Source organism: Aspergillus pseudonomiae (genome assembly GCF_009193645.1).
Source record: "Aspergillus pseudonomiae strain CBS 119388 unplaced genomic scaffold BDV37scaffold_1, whole genome shotgun sequence".
Lineage (NCBI taxonomy): Eukaryota > Fungi > Ascomycota > Eurotiomycetes > Eurotiales > Aspergillaceae > Aspergillus > Aspergillus pseudonomiae.
The window spans coordinates 203,462-217,648 of NW_022475993.1; the positions used below are offsets into that span (position 1 = coordinate 203,462).

General features: G+C 47.4%; 6 protein-coding genes across 6 annotated transcripts; 2 read left to right on the forward strand and 4 right to left on the reverse strand.

Annotated features, from left to right (window-relative positions):
* Positions 1-749: 749 nt before the first annotated feature.
* Positions 750-2,824, reverse strand: BDV37DRAFT_290107 (putative carboxylesterase; the record flags this gene model as incomplete). The annotated part of the gene is made up of 5 exons (XM_032088642.1): positions 2,435-2,824; positions 2,083-2,361; positions 1,849-1,937; positions 1,436-1,797; positions 750-1,370 (listed from the first exon to the last, which is right to left on the reverse strand). Exons 1-5 carry the CDS (start codon positions 2,602-2,604, stop codon positions 750-752), a joined length of 1,521 nt encoding a protein of 506 aa, XP_031947134.1. The 5' UTR covers positions 2,605-2,824.
* A 398-nt stretch (positions 2,825-3,222) lies between these two features.
* On the reverse strand, positions 3,223-4,896 carry BDV37DRAFT_235138 (uncharacterized protein). The gene is made up of 3 exons (XM_032080446.1): positions 4,757-4,896; positions 4,078-4,695; positions 3,223-4,019 (listed from the first exon to the last, which is right to left on the reverse strand). Exons 1-3 carry the CDS (start codon positions 4,856-4,858, stop codon positions 3,918-3,920), a joined length of 822 nt encoding a protein of 273 aa, XP_031947135.1. The 5' UTR covers positions 4,859-4,896; the 3' UTR covers positions 3,223-3,917.
* A 194-nt stretch (positions 4,897-5,090) lies between these two features.
* Positions 5,091-6,332, forward strand: BDV37DRAFT_674 (haloacid dehalogenase superfamily protein). Its single transcript, XM_032091037.1, has 3 exons — positions 5,091-5,184; positions 5,240-5,399; positions 5,506-6,332. Exons 1-3 carry the CDS (start codon positions 5,165-5,167, stop codon positions 6,205-6,207), a joined length of 882 nt encoding a protein of 293 aa, XP_031947136.1. The 5' UTR covers positions 5,091-5,164; the 3' UTR covers positions 6,208-6,332.
* Positions 6,333-6,803: 471 nt separating this feature from the next.
* BDV37DRAFT_681 (uncharacterized protein) lies at positions 6,804-8,774 on the reverse strand. Its single transcript, XM_032091052.1, has 4 exons — positions 8,498-8,774; positions 8,267-8,449; positions 7,594-8,209; positions 6,804-7,545 (listed from the first exon to the last, which is right to left on the reverse strand). Exons 1-4 carry the CDS (start codon positions 8,626-8,628, stop codon positions 6,841-6,843), a joined length of 1,635 nt encoding a protein of 544 aa, XP_031947137.1. The 5' UTR covers positions 8,629-8,774; the 3' UTR covers positions 6,804-6,840.
* Positions 8,775-9,492: 718 nt separating this feature from the next.
* BDV37DRAFT_687 (uncharacterized protein) lies at positions 9,493-11,313 on the reverse strand. Its single transcript, XM_032091063.1, has 4 exons — positions 10,983-11,313; positions 10,862-10,924; positions 9,943-10,811; positions 9,493-9,886 (listed from the first exon to the last, which is right to left on the reverse strand). Exons 1-4 carry the CDS (start codon positions 11,150-11,152, stop codon positions 9,741-9,743), a joined length of 1,248 nt encoding a protein of 415 aa, XP_031947138.1. The 5' UTR covers positions 11,153-11,313; the 3' UTR covers positions 9,493-9,740.
* A 466-nt stretch (positions 11,314-11,779) lies between these two features.
* On the forward strand, positions 11,780-14,124 carry BDV37DRAFT_235145 (nucleoporin FG repeat-containing protein). Its single transcript, XM_032080447.1, has 3 exons — positions 11,780-11,968; positions 12,237-12,650; positions 12,714-14,124. The coding sequence occupies exons 1-3, from the start codon at positions 11,904-11,906 to the stop codon at positions 13,654-13,656; spliced, it is 1,422 nt and encodes a 473-aa protein (XP_031947139.1). The 5' UTR covers positions 11,780-11,903; the 3' UTR covers positions 13,657-14,124.
* The last annotated feature ends 63 nt before the right edge of the window (positions 14,125-14,187 follow it).

Sequence of the window (14,187 nt, forward strand, 5' to 3'; positions counted from 1 at the left end):
GCTTTTAGCATAGTCGTCAAAAGTTCAACATTATAATGTCATAGTGTCAAAGGTGACTATAGATACCACGGTTGCCGAAAACCAACGACTCCCAGATGGAATGTTTATACAGTCATTGTACCTATAGGAACGAATGTCACGCCCACTTCTTATAGTATTAGGTATCATGGAAGTATTTTAGCTAACCTTCTACTGGTACGTCCGTGCCGAGGGCATGTCTTATGATATAGAGGGCTTCGCTCATGAGCAGGCGTAAAGGGGCTCGTACAACCTTTCTTGATAAAGATGCCATGGCTTCATTGAAAGGTGATGTACACAATAACTCGAAAATAGCTAGATATCTTATCGGTTAATAGGTTAGTTATTCTTCGAGACGGACGTAAAGTAGAGGAGTGGAAATCAAATGGTTCCCATTTCCCAACTCCTTGCTTTTCGTGCACCCACAACATCAATACTCCACTCAAGCAATTGCCATAGTTCTCACTGGTATAATTCCGATTACATCTCATAATAAAACCCTTCAGCTCTGTCGAGGCTTTGTTTTTTGATCTAAATTTTGAGTCAGCAAAGGTGGACATCCTGCATCCTGTGATTCGTATTGTATGTAATCCACAGGTTGTTGCATGAAGGTATCTCTGTTCCTTGCCATCGTCAAACTGGACTCCAGATTTCCGATCTAGAAAACTTGTGAACCAGGATGGATTTTGGTTTCTACGACTTTATATACATATCAGTCCACTTCACAACTATCACATGGTTTTGAAAACATCGAATACTCCGGCCAGCTCGTCCAATGAGACTGCATCGTTGCAGTCAAACAAAATGCTTCTCCGATGACTCTCCCCTTTGTACGGCTCACTCACTTGCCCAACAAAATGCCCCTCAGAGCTGGGCCCATACACCCTAGCCGTAAAATTGGTGGTGATATCACCGTTGGTGACTGCTGGCCACGGGCTGGTACCATGACAGAACTTGAAGAAGTCTTCAGCAAATGTGGTGGCAACAAGCTGCTGGGAGGGTTTCATGAACTCCTGAAAGTTTTGGGTTAGATAGGCAACATCAAGAATGTGAGTCGCCTTTCCTTTCCATGGTCCCTCCCAGGGGTTCCCTTCGTTGAAATAGTAAACATGAGAGTTCCCCCTCCAACCCCGTATGAAAGTCAGAACAGGCGCAAAGAAACAGATATCATTGACGTAATTAAGTACCGCAGGTAACGCCTCGTTGTCGGGCATGCCCTTTCTAATACCATATTCGCCCAGGATACGTTGCGCCACATCCGGTTGCGATGATAGCACCTTGTTCATTGCTGTGGTAAATTTCTCTGCACAATTTTCCTTCAGGTTTGGCATGATTACCCCCAAAATACTCGCCTAAATAGCATAAAAGTGTTAGCTTGTGACCAGCATATCATCAGTCCTGAGAAAAACGGACTCACATCCATCTGACAGTCACCGATCATCAGCTCAGTGCACCAGTTTCCTCTCTTTGTTAATCCAGAAGTTCTATCAGCTGTTAGAGCATGTGTAGCGGCCGATGCTACCAGGTCGCCGTCCACGGCTGGCGCAGCCAAAACCGAAGGAGGCAATTTGGCAATCAGCTCTTGTTCTGGCTTTTCCAATAGAGTCTGAATCCTCTCTTTTGTGCTGGCATTTTCCAAACCCAGTGCCGATACGACTTGCTGATAATTCTGCTCTTGAATACCATACGGCAAAGCTTGGGTGAAGAGGTAACTGCCGCTCATCGCAATAGCTCTCTTAAAAAGAGCAACTTCGGAGTCCAGGTGATATGTCACCGATGCTTGGAAGAGTTAGCCCTAGTGTCTAGTTTGATATATCTCCCTATCCATACCTGCACCAGCGCTTTCTCCAGCTGCTGTAACATTTTCTGGATCTCCGCCAAAATCTGCGATATGTCTTTGCACCCATTCAAGTGCGACTCTTTGGTCCCGGAGGCCGTTGTTAGCTTTATACCCAGCCTTTCGAAGCTCATCGGAAGTCAAGAATCCAAACACCCCTAACCGATAGCTTATCGGGTTGAGTTAGCCCAGTGTCTTTCCAAGAAGTGGTCATCTGATAGCCTTACTTGATAGAGACCGCGATGACAGGTAAATTCTTGTCAGCCGACAGTTTTACAAAGCGCATAAGCTCCAGTTGTGGCCATGAATTGGCCCCGATCTGTAGACCCCCGCCATGAATAAAGAAAAATACCGGAAGTTTCGAAGATGCGGTTGTGCCCTCGGGAACAGCGATGTTTAAATTGAGACAGTCGATGCCCGACTGCGCGAGCTCTTTCGGGGGCAGTTTATGTTGTATGGCGGCCTGCTCTACATCACATCCGAACGAAGGTGAGACAGCTGTTGGTCTGCGTAAGGTTATCTCATGTTAGCTTCAGGGAAGGAAAAGAGCATGGAAACTTTTATATATGATTCTCGCACCCGTCCTTTGTCGCATCGACGATACCACCATCGTGCTTCTCCACAAGTTGCGCGTCGGCAAGTCTATCTTGCAGAGTGGCGTACTTGATCCCCAAGAACTGTGTTACGCCTTCGGCGGTCCTGCCCCGGATCTGCCCCAAGTGCTTCGTTTGGATGGTTGTTGCAGCCATTTTCTTTCTTTTTTGAACAATTGCAGTGAGATGAGAAACGTGTACACAAAGGGTAGAGGATGCAGGTATTCAGGTTCGGTCCATAATTAAATAGCTAATTAAGCTATAAATGGATCTAATCGACTTAGACTTCTGCACCTCTGAGACCACATCGGAAATACCCCATCTTCGGGTCTTCCGATGACCCTTGTTCCATGTCGATTTCCCCGGCAGATGGAAACAAGCTTAATTGTCAAGAGTGTATGATGCTTTGATTTCTAAAGGTCTTTAGGCAGGAACAAAGGCTACTACGGATGATACATTCATCGAGCAGCAAGTTTTATGAATCGGCTTATCCGCTACATAACAACTTCCGCTCAGCGCTGCAACCTCGGGCAACGAAAATGTGGGGATTGGGTTGGAGAAAAAAGAGGGGGTTTAACAAGAGTGGAATTGGACGACATGATTGCCAGGGCACGAAAATTTTACTACGGCTACTAAAGCTGTGTGACCATACAAGCTTAATTTTTTTTGCATGTAGAAATTGTACGTTACTATGACAGACTTGCCGGGAAATTATCTATTAATTGCTTCGCGTTTCTCTTCCAAACTACCTGTTGAATGGACAGATTTAGGGGTTTGCCTTGGCCGCAAAGCTAAAGGAGTCACGCATTACAAAGAATCAACCGAAGGTATAGAACGGTCGTATGTATCCATTTATTTCAGTCACTCGTTGACTCCCAGCATCCAGACTGCAAAATGTCAAAGCGCAGGCTTTGCTGATATTGCATTATCTGCTAATTCGCCAGGTAGGTTAGTTGACCTTTGCTGGAGAAGAGATCCAACAAATTGGAAGGCACCCCATCTTCCTTGTAAGTGACGCCCCTACAGTGGATAATTCACAAGCGTGGGTATCGCAGTAAAACCTCTCGGATGGACTTTCGGCCGTAAGTCCTCAGGGGACGGTAGGATGACAATGGCGTTTGTCACCTATACCTATACCTTGTGACCTGCCATGAAATCAAATTCGAGAGTGAAATTTGATATTGGAGTTCGGATTCCAGCATTCCCTGTAGAGATGCATCATCCGCTTGTGGCGCCAGGCCGACCATGAATGACGCTCACCGTGAAGGATGAATTATATAGAATACTTCAAAAAAGAGAAGGAAAAGGGGGCAAAGTTCACCATGACGTAGACAAGACTATTGGACAATTCAACAAGACTCATCCTCTAATTCCCTCGGTGCTGCTAACAATTCTGCAGAAAAGAACGCCTTGTGCAATGCAAAACGCTTAAAGAATACTGGGACGGGATGCAGGGATGAGACGCTAGTCTAGGACTGAAAGTTCATGCTATATCCGCCCGTCTTCGGGTCTTGGGTGAATTTGAAATTATCAGTTGAAAGCCCAAATGGTTTGAGGATTCCATTGCCCAGCTGGCATATTGGTTAGCGTGAATAATAATGAGTTCAAACAAAGGAAGGCCAGACTCACGTCTTTCAATTTGCCCATCATCTCCGCCATTTCTTTTTCTCTTGCCTTGGCTATCTTATCCGGAAGCTCCCGGAGAGCCTTTTGCACGATGCGCCTATCGTCGGGCGGTAGATTGTCCATACTGGCAAGCAACTTGTAGTCTTCTTCGGCCCCTTGCAGGTTCCCCCATCCGCTAAGCTGTGACTTTGCTCGTGCGCGTCGCATAAGTGCCTTTGCCCGAATCCGCATAACGTCATTTTTCCTCTCGTCAACCTTCTGCAACCGCTTGAGCTCTTCTTGTTCTGCTTCTTCATCATCACCAGTTATCTCCACCACGGCATCCGTCGAGCCCGACTCTTGCTGCTTTTCTTGTGGGGCGTCTGAATTCTCATTTGCTGACGGGATTACTTTCTCTAGACAGTCGAGACATGCCGTCGCTGAATCGACAGAGGCTTTCCAGTCTTCGAGCTTTAGGTAGCACGCAGCCATATTACTCCGTAGCACGGCGACTTCGTAATCGAGGTAATTCGGACACGAGGCAAGGGCACGATCGTAGCAGGATATGGCTTGGTCGTAGCAAGCCGCGGTAAATAGCTTATTAGCTTCGGCTTTTATAGACTGAGATTCCTCCAGGAGTTGCTATTTACAATCAGATGTAAGCATGATAGCTTCTCCGTGATGAAAAGACAGGTAAACTCACAGCTTCTTCTTCGGCGGGAAATCTAGCATCATGAAAAACATCCTCTTCTTCACTGTCGCTCCCTGTGGTACCTGCGTGTTCCTTAGGCGTATTTTTTGACATTTTCAGTGTGTATAGCTATTCGCACAACTCTTGAGATGGATAATTCAGCATTGTTAGTTCAACTACAGCACTGCCGTCCGCAGCTTATGATGAGTTAGCTTTCGGGGCGGGACGATAACCCGTTCACCGATTGGCTCGGTCATATCGGTCTTTAGCCTCAGGCATCATATCGATTGTTATCCCCTCCATCCTTGCCCCGCCATTGTTAAGAATCGTTTTATCAAAGTGCGGAGTAGAGGCAATTGATCTACCACGCTTTACATCCACCTCGCACCTCGCATAAAGACACTATATCCCTGTCGCAAGATGGCGAATTCTACCCCAAAGTAAGTTCTGCAGTCATCGTTAAGTAAACAAAGATGGGGAACTAACAAACGCCAGTCTGCCCCCAGTGCGGGCATGTCTCTTCGACATGGACGGACTCCTAATTGACTCGGAGGACAAATACACCGACATTACAAACTCTATTCTCCACGAATATGGAAAACCCTCTCTCCCATGGTCCATCAAAGCGCAGCTTCAGGGGCGCCCGCAACCGGAGGTACGTTAAGACGTCACCTGCGGTACCTTTCAATCTCGCGGAACACACCAAAGCACCCGCAGGAGCACCCCAGTCTCAATCTCGCTAATTCTATTAAAACAACCAGGCCTTCAAAATCTTCTACCACTGGGCCCAACTCCCCATCTCGCCGGAAGAATATAGCGCCAAACAAGCCGCCCTGCAGAGCAAATACTTCCCCGAATCGCAGCCTCTGCCCGGTGTGCGCGAACTCTTGAACAAGCTTGTCTCAACGCAGAAAACCGATAAGCCTGTTTACATCGCATTGGCTACCTCGTCGCACAGCAGGAACTACAAGTTGAAGTCCGACCACCTGCAGGATCTCTTCGCGGCGTTTCCCGAGTCCCAGCGTGTTCTGGGTGATGATCCCCGGATTGGGAAGGGAAGGGGCAAGCCCTTGCCGGATATCTACTTGATTGCGTTGGAGACCATCAATTCTAATTTGCGGCAGAAGGGGGAGAAGGAAATTACTCCCGAGGAGTGTCTTGTTTTTGAGGACGCCGTTCCTGGTGTTGAGGCGGGGAGAAGAGCTGGTATGAGGGTCGTTTGGTGCCCTCACCCTGGCCTGTTGGGGGCTTATAAAGGCCGAGAGGCCGAAGTATTGGCTGGTTTGACTGGTGAACATAAGGAGGAGGAGAAGTCTACGGCTGAACATGAGGCGGATGAGCTCGTTGCGGGTAGATTGGGGCGGAGCTCGGGGAAGCCTGGCCAGCTTAATGATGGGCTTGGTGATTTGGTCCCTACTTTGGAAGACTTCCCTTACGAGAAATATGGCATTCAACCTGCATAAACTAGTGGATAGAAACATTAGCCTGATTACCAGGGCTTGAAACTGTACATGAAATCCAAGATACCCATGCGGTGTTGCGTGAATGAATTAAAGTCGTTTTCAGAGTTTACCAAACGAAGCAAAAGAAAGCATAGCTGCATTAGGAATGTCGTCAAACTGATGTTGTCACAACCGTAAGACGAACCAGAGAAGTGCTGAGATATAACAACCAATTTTTCACTAATCGACTGGCAGATGTCGAGGCTTCCAAATGATGTTAGCGGTAGCGTATCACATGGTCCCAACTACTAGGCAAGAACGTCCATTTAGAGATGAAGACATAGCTCATGATGAAATCCAGTCGGGGTATCAAAGTCATTCCGTCAGAGGTTCTGAGGTCCATCCTAAAGTCCATAGCACCCAACTCGATATTCACTTCATAAGGCCAGTTTCCAAAACAAGTCAGATGTTTGGGAAGCAACGAGAGACAACAGGTGGTAGGAAAAGAGTAGATAAAGTTACCGGGGATTTGATCCGCATAGACTGTAGGAACGGACAAGCAAAAGCAACAAAAGAATAGTTAGCATCAGAGGCAGTAGAAAGCTGGTGGAATGATTGGCTTGGAGGGACATTTCTCAAAATCAATATCGGTCTCTAGCGCTGGCGCTTCTCGGGAGAAGAGGCCTCATAGTCACCCATTGGACGCTTGCGGTTGGTAACAAGGTTTTTAGAGCCGCCACGAGAGTGGTAAGGCATATTTGGGTTCATCATTATGGGTCTCGGGTGGGAGGTGGGCGCAGTCATCCGGCGATTATGAAGGTGTGACATAGCAACGCTTCCCATCATAGGGGTAGAAGAATACTGCTGGGTAGCTGCAGTATATGTTGGAGTCGGCGTACCAATGCTAAGCATGGGAGAGGAGCTCATTTGCTCGGCTTTCACCACTCGAGTGAGCCCGTCAGGGGTGAGTGTCCCTTCAACACCAGTGCTCGAGCTTGCAGGAGTATCCGAAGGAGCTTCATCTGTTGGTGGGGTAACAGCTTTAGCAGCTTTGCTAGACCTCTTTTTGGCACCAGGCTTTCTGGAACCGAGAACTTGCTTTCCTGCATTCATCACTTCTCCTTTGCGCTTATTCAACAGCCTGTTTGCAACCACGCGTTTCTCCGCCTGAACAGGATCGTCAACAAAGTGGTAGACGTAAAGCGGGTCCAGGAGATGCTTGCAAATAGTCTTGTGAAGCATGAGACATTCAATTATCTTGTCAATTCTAGTGGCAAATGTCACTACCTCATGGTTTTTCGGCTTGACGTCAAAGGCACTCAACAATGGACCAAAAGTGTGTCGTTCGATGGCAGTTTCCTCGAAGTATGTTAGCAACGTCGCAAGGAAGCGGCATTTCCTACTTACCAAGACCTGCCAGCACGCAGCTTCCATTCGTCGATCGCTGTATCTACCTTCTTTGAAAGGTTTGATCATAGGTTTGTTGTCTTGCGCACGATGGGTGCTTGCCATAGCATTACACATTTGTTTGACAATTGCCCGCTTCTGTACCTGAGTACAAGGAATAGTAGGATCTTCTGGAAGTCGGACGCTGGGGCGTTGAGATTCATTGGCCTCCTCAAGAGACGCATAATATGTATCAACGTCGACATTGTTGTTCAGAGGATCCATGAGCTTTTGATAGTCCCGAACAATTAATGGTACATTTACATCGGTGAATGCTGTTTCTGATTCATGGCTGCTGTTCAGATGTGCAGAGGTGGGCAGTGAAGAAGGGCGTGCACCACCCCCAAGCTCACCACCGCCGACAGTGTTGCCCAGGGCAGGAGCAGACAAATTGCGTGGGAAATTGGCATTACCGTATGATGGCAAGTCAATATATGTTCTGCTCGCGGGGCTATTGTTGGAACTGTCGTCGTAACTTGCACCGCCCGTCACAATGCCAAGAGGCATATAGGGAGGGCTGGAGCCGAGTTCAGGGCCAGACGCCGAAGCACCTGAGCTGATCGCAAAGTCCTCAGCACTGCTAAATGTATGAGTAAGAAGCCCACATCAATGCGATACGATGGACACAACATACTCTGCGTTACCAACACGTGCAATCCTGTTTCCAGCATGCTGGGGCATACCAGCCATCGGCATCATAGCGGTCGAGCGACTTCTCGTAGTCATGTTATGAGCTCCGCTGAAAATGTCAGGATGAGGAACCTCCAACGTGTCTTCCATAGATGCTCCATTAACGAACCCGCCGGATGCCCAGTTGCTAGCCAAATATTAGTTTCTAGCCAGACTTGACGTCATGCAAACTTACGTATCATTGTTCATGAGAAAGCCATTATAGCTAAGGTCAGCGTTTAGGGCAGGGTTTGAAGTGTGCGGCTGATCCAGGTGCAATAGCTGCTGCTCCCAATCTTGGTAATACCACTCCGTAAAATGGGACATCGTGAAGTCTATATCTACCAAAGGATAACAGATGTTTACAGCCACCCAATGCCAGGGGAAAGCAGCTCAGCACAGAATTCCAGGAATGGCGGGAAATTCACGAGGTTGGAAGGAAGAAAGAGGCAAAGAGAGGAAGAAGCTGTGGGAAGCAGAGAATCATCTGAATTTAGTAGAATAGAAGGAAGACATCGATACATCAAAAGAGTGAGATAGTATAGAGCCAGTGAAGAAAGTGTCTGTGAAGTATTAGCGTCATAGAGAGGGAATAGGACATGAATAGGAATGTCCAGAAATGAATGTGGGGATCAAGGTGCGAATGGGGAGGCCATTCATCAAAGAGAAGTTGTATTTAAGCGAAAACGTGAATTTCACCCCGGGAAGATGCCGCGCTGCTGTTGGTCTGGAAACTGATGATATATTCCCAAAAAGGAAAACAATCAGAGTGACTGTCAACAACCCCTCGTTTCAAGTCAATTCAGGAACAATAGGGTCCAGGGTCCTTATTCAGGGCTAACAGAATTCACCATGCCAACCAAAACAGTCAATGTTATCCAGTAGCCAGAGTAGTGAAGAACAGGAAGTATGTATTGGTATTAGCTTCAGCAGTCCACAAGTCAATTGTCTTCAGCTGACAATGGCACTGTTGCATTGAGATATCCAGAGACAATGAACTTGTTGACCGGAATATGAATACCTCCAAGCTACCTCAACCCCTTTCCCGTCGCTATATATATCGATCGAGCTATATTAGCCTGGCTGATAGGGTCCAATCGGAGAACGTCACTTGATCGTTTAGAAAATGGACAGATATTGAACAGTCAACTTGCCTGGTCTTGTGTCCCTATTGGCAACCGTATAATGCTTTTATAGACTTTCACCTGAAAAGACTTCCAGGTTCATCTGACTCAAAGATGGTGGTAGCCTGCTATCAATTCCCTGACTGCCCCGAGGTAGTCATCCGAGAGTTGCATTGGCTTTCTTTGATGGCCTCCTTTCCCTCCCCGTCTCATCCATGATAATGGTTCATAGCAGTAATTTCAATTTTCAAAGGGTGTGAACTGCCCCGGATGCCGTTGGAGAGTTAGAAAGAACCTGACTCATATTCAGCAGGCCTACAGGAATGGCATAGACCATACTTTCACGCTATTGTCAGGCTTTTCTCTAGAAGACGAGCCATCGTCGTCTGAATAGTGTCTTTGCCCAGCACACGTAGCCACAACATTGCCCATTGGATGCAGTACTGTACTGCTCACCGAGTCTACGAAGACTAAGGTCAGCGATTGCATTAGAGTAAACCGGATAGATAATACCTACCATTATGGATCTTCCATTCCGATACTGGTTCCTGCCCTCCAGCAGTATGGGTCGGGTCACGCCATACCCTCATGAAACCGTCAGTTCCTCCACCCCAGATCTCATGCGAGGTACCTTGATTAGTAGAGACAATGTCAACTTTCATCCGCTGATTAGTGATGGCTTTGCGGCCTTCTAACCAGCCAAGTAATTGACCGGTTACGCGGATGTCGTATATCATAACACCGTCACTCTTCCGTTCAGCGATATATAGGTATCGTCCACAAGGACTCCAAAGGAGCTGGGTGATACCTCGACCCCCAATACGATGACTAGCATCGGTCTTTGCAATACTAAACGTGCCTAAGGACTGCCCGGTTCCGTTTGAGTCATACAATCCTACCTGTCTTGAGAAGGTACCAGCTGCTAATATGCCATCTTCTGTTGGATTGATGGCCATAGCGGAAATGATACCCTTCATTCCAACGCCCCCACCCACTGTCTGTTTACGCTTACTGGGTATAGTAGGCATCCAAGAAACAGGTCCATCGTTCCCGGGCCGGGAAACATCAAAGAGACATATAAGGCTATCTGATCCAGTGAGGAAATGCGTTCCACCAAGAGCGTGTGGATAGATAATTGAATGCGGCGTTATAAAAGCTTCCGTGGTTGGGTGTATCAAGGAATAAGTCGCCAACAACGTAGGGGCAAGAGTTGAGGCCAGTCTGATTGGATGATCTCGGACTGATGATAGGAAAAGTGTAGTAGCTGGATCCTGAAGAGAATAATAAGGATAAATAGCAGCTGCATAGGTTGGCTCTGCTGAAGGTAGCACTGAGTAAGGAGACAACCGGTGCGGTGACGGTCTTTCTTCTAAAAGATCAGGTGGCCTGACTAACTATTAGCACAGCAAGAGATGAGGATTACAACATAAACTAACAAGATGTAAGTTCTTATATGATAGTCTGCGGAATCTGTTAGAAGGGTGGTGCCATCGGGAGTCCTACATGAGCATTCTAGTCAGTCACAGCAAGTTGAAGGTGAAGTCGTCGTGAGCATACCATTCTACACTCTTGACAAAATTTGTGTCGGAGGCGCTTTTGTCGGCGCCACATGCGGTGCTCGGAGTATCATGGCTATGGCTGTCTAAAGATGCATCACAGGCCTCATCATCTCGTCGAGTTGAAGCCACACATATAGGCGCAGAGTTGGTAACACCGCTTGCGGTCATGATGCGCTGAGATTGTAAGATTGACAATAAAAGTATTGGCGGTATACACTTGCTCGAATCGCTTTAAAAGCACCTAGAGCGCTATTCAAGAGACATGACAAACTGATATGACAGGGGTAAAACGTTGCGGATGAAGCTGGCCTTATACTTGATGTCCAGATACGAAACCAGGGCTCAAGATACGGGGGCTCTCTCCTCTAGTCAAGTCACATTAAACTTTCATATAACGCCATCAATCAGTCCAACATAAGATATCCGGAATGTTAAGCCTGAATAGTTATCAGGTAGCGCGGAGAAGAACTACAGTATGAAGCGTCTTCTGGCTACGAAGAAAAGATCCCAGGGACGAAGTTGATAATCGCACAGAGAGCAAAATTATATGTGACATATATCAGCAGAGAGCCTTGGTAAATGGCTAAATCACGATCCCATCTAGCAAGATATTTGCAGTGGATATAATGTCCAATAAAAGCTTATACTGATCTAAATATGATGTTCAAAATAAGTTTGAGGCCGCTGTGTACCGGCATCGGAAAATCTTACTCCATCGATCACTAGCTTGGAGTGCTGTTTCGGACCGCTTCACTTTGTTTTCACCCCAGCATGAACATTGTTCATTAAGCTAATTTCCTTTAACTAATTCTAGAGAAGTTGTCTCCTCTATTGAGAACGGCTGGGGCTTTTCGGTCTCCTACAATAATCTGCCTTCCGAACCATCCCTTTGCTCAAGCAGCACTCATAACCTTCCATAATGTTCTCCGCAAAACCTGCGGGCGGCGGCCTTTCCATAAACACCAATTCTGCCAATTCTCTATTGTAAGGCACTAATTTTCTTGTCTACTTAGTGCCGGCTGATTGTGTTTTACTTCTGTTTTGACATTGATTACTTGTTCCTTGTGTTACAAGGAAGCCGGTCGTCCACCCTTCTCTTTCATCCTAGCGCGCGCACTTCTTCGCTGTTACTTCTTTGTCGCGTTCTTATTTTGGTCTTTTTAGAGATCGAATGCTGTTGCTGTTTATCAAGAAACACTCTACTCTGAAATATCGTGTTCCAGAAAAGCTAATGTCTAGTCGCATCAATTAGTGGCGGGGCCAATACACAGACAACTTCCACAACTACACCAGGAACGACGAGCACGACATCGGGACTTTTTGGTAACCTTGGAAGCTCTACAACACAATCAAAGCCCGCGACCGGTCTGTTCGGCAACGCGACTAGTGGAACTACACAGCAGAATCAGTCTTCCGGGACAAACATGTTTTCAGGCTTAGGCGGACAACAAAGTAATACTGGGGGCGGCGGATTGTTTGGAAACTCCACAGCGACTACTTCCCAGCCACAATCGGGGGGCCTTTTCCCAGGAACTGCAAATGCAAACACAGCGCAGAGTGGCACAACTGGCGGAGGCTTGTTCGGGGGTGCTTCTGCCGCACAGACTCAATCAAAACCCCTGTTCGGTGGCTTGGGAACATCTACTAACACAGGGGGATCGCTATTGTGAGTGTGATATCAATCTTACCTATACTCTCGTATTCATGAGCTAACCATCGGCGGGTATAGCGGCGGTGCGAATCAAAACAACACGCAGCAACAGCAGCAAGCTCAAAAGCCTACATTATCTTTGTTTGGAAACCAGAATACCACAACGCAGCAACCAGCGCAGCCGACTGCCGCAGCCGGAACGGTAGTCCCAGGGGTCAAAGTGGACTTGAGCAATCTTCTGCCGACAACCAAGTATGAAAGCTGTGCCGATGAGATCAAGAAGGAGCTGGAAGTATTCGACAATTACGTTCTTACGCAAATCAAGATGTGCAACGAAGTGGGAAACATGATCCCTAGCATTGCTGCCCAGGGAGAAACTATTCCGAACGACGTAGAGTATGTCCAAGGAAAATTGGAAACAATGCAACACGCACTCGAAAACGATGCCAGCGATATTGATCAGTTACGGAATCTTGTGGCTCGTGATGCGGCTGAAGCACAAGTGGGCTTCCGGGCGATTGATACCCTCAAGCTACCTTTGCAGTTTCAGCCTGCAGGGGGCTCTGGGTGGTGGTCTGTTCAGGACCAGAAATTGTCGGATCGGCAATCGTTGCGGTCAACACGCAAGAACACTTTGGCTCTTCCCGACGATGTCGAAGGCGATTCTTCTACAACTGTCAATGGAGTACCTGTTAACCTTGTCGATTATTTCTCTCAGCGTTCTGACGAGATGGGGACCGTCCTCGAACGTTACAAACAGAACTTGAAAGAGATTGAAGACCACCTTCATGGAGTCGAGGCTACCCTGGAGCGACAGATCCACGAATTTGTGACGTCTCGCAGCCGCGATGGAGCCGCTGCGGGGACACCCAAATCGGTGCTTAATGATCTTGCGGTTGTGCTTGGGGACGTTGAAGCTGGTATTCTGGGGGTTGCCAGTCGTCTCGGAGGAGTTACAGAACAAGTTCAAGAAGTGGTGCTGGGGCCGCCATCTCTCGGCGAGGGTAGACTGAACTTGTAATGAATCAATCGTTTTCTGGTTATGTATAATATAATGAAGCTTGCCCTAATTTACTCTGAAACGGAAGGAGAGGGCTTGGATGTTTTGGCTTGAGCATGATTTTCGAGGTCAGGCGTTCTGCGGTAGATCAGTTAACCGGCGCTATTCCCCTTCCATCAGACTCGTTTGACTCAAGTATTCATTATTCTTCAATGATAAACATGACGAAATACGGTGTGACGAAGTATGCAGTCTAGAATATACGATTGACAAGTTTGCTTACGAGGCATGTACCCCATACTCGGTCTCAAGCCGACTGACTAGTAGCCCTGGAGAATGTAACCGACTACCCATTGCGGGTACCTTCCCAACCGTTAGACGAACCAGATTGTCGCACGCAAGAGCTTGGCCGGTTTGCGTGATCGCACCTAATCACTTCCAACCCCAGGTTTCCACACTTTCCATGATCAGCACCTGGCTTAGAGACGGTCGACGTTTCAAGTTATTGATCTCCTTGTCTCAATTTTGCGGCATCTACTTGCCGAGTATGTA

Bases quoted from the DNA above. Each gene is read 5' to 3' on its own strand.
- BDV37DRAFT_235138 (XM_032080446.1), bottom strand. From the start codon at position 4,858: ATGTCAAAAAATACGCCTAAGGAACACGCAGGTACCACAGGGAGCGAC. The intron at 4,696-4,756 runs GTGAGTTTACCT...GATTGTAAATAG, and splicing joins TTCCCGCCGAAGAAGAAGCT to CAACTCCTGGAGGAATCTCA. The intron at 4,020-4,077 runs GTGAGTCTGGCC...CCAATATGCCAG, and splicing joins TGATGGGCAAATTGAAAGAC to CTGGGCAATGGAATCCTCAA.
- BDV37DRAFT_674 (XM_032091037.1), top strand. From the start codon at position 5,165: ATGGCGAATTCTACCCCAAA. The intron at 5,185-5,239 runs GTAAGTTCTGCA...AACAAACGCCAG, and splicing joins ATGGCGAATTCTACCCCAAA to TCTGCCCCCAGTGCGGGCAT. The intron at 5,400-5,505 runs GTACGTTAAGAC...TAAAACAACCAG, and splicing joins AGGGGCGCCCGCAACCGGAG to GCCTTCAAAATCTTCTACCA.
- BDV37DRAFT_235145 (XM_032080447.1), top strand. From the start codon at position 11,904: ATGTTCTCCGCAAAACCTGCGGGCGGCGGCCTTTCCATAAACACCAAT. The intron at 11,969-12,236 runs GTAAGGCACTAA...CGCATCAATTAG, and splicing joins AATTCTGCCAATTCTCTATT to TGGCGGGGCCAATACACAGA. The intron at 12,651-12,713 runs GTGAGTGTGATA...CGGCGGGTATAG, and splicing joins AACACAGGGGGATCGCTATT to CGGCGGTGCGAATCAAAACA.
- BDV37DRAFT_681 (XM_032091052.1), bottom strand. From the start codon at position 8,628: ATGTCCCATTTTACGGAGTGGTATTACCAAGATTGGGAGCAGCAGCTA. The intron at 8,450-8,497 runs GTAAGTTTGCAT...ATATTTGGCTAG, and splicing joins TTTCTCATGAACAATGATAC to CAACTGGGCATCCGGCGGGT. The intron at 7,546-7,593 runs GTAAGTAGGAAA...ACATACTTCGAG, and splicing joins CTGCGTGCTGGCAGGTCTTG to GAAACTGCCATCGAACGACA.
- BDV37DRAFT_687 (XM_032091063.1), bottom strand. From the start codon at position 11,152: ATGACCGCAAGCGGTGTTACCAACTCTGCGCCTATATGTGTGGCTTCA. The intron at 10,812-10,861 runs GTTAGTTTATGT...ATAGTTAGTCAG, and splicing joins CATATAAGAACTTACATCTT to GCCACCTGATCTTTTAGAAG. The intron at 9,887-9,942 runs GTAGGTATTATC...TAGTCTTCGTAG, and splicing joins GGAATGGAAGATCCATAATG to ACTCGGTGAGCAGTACAGTA.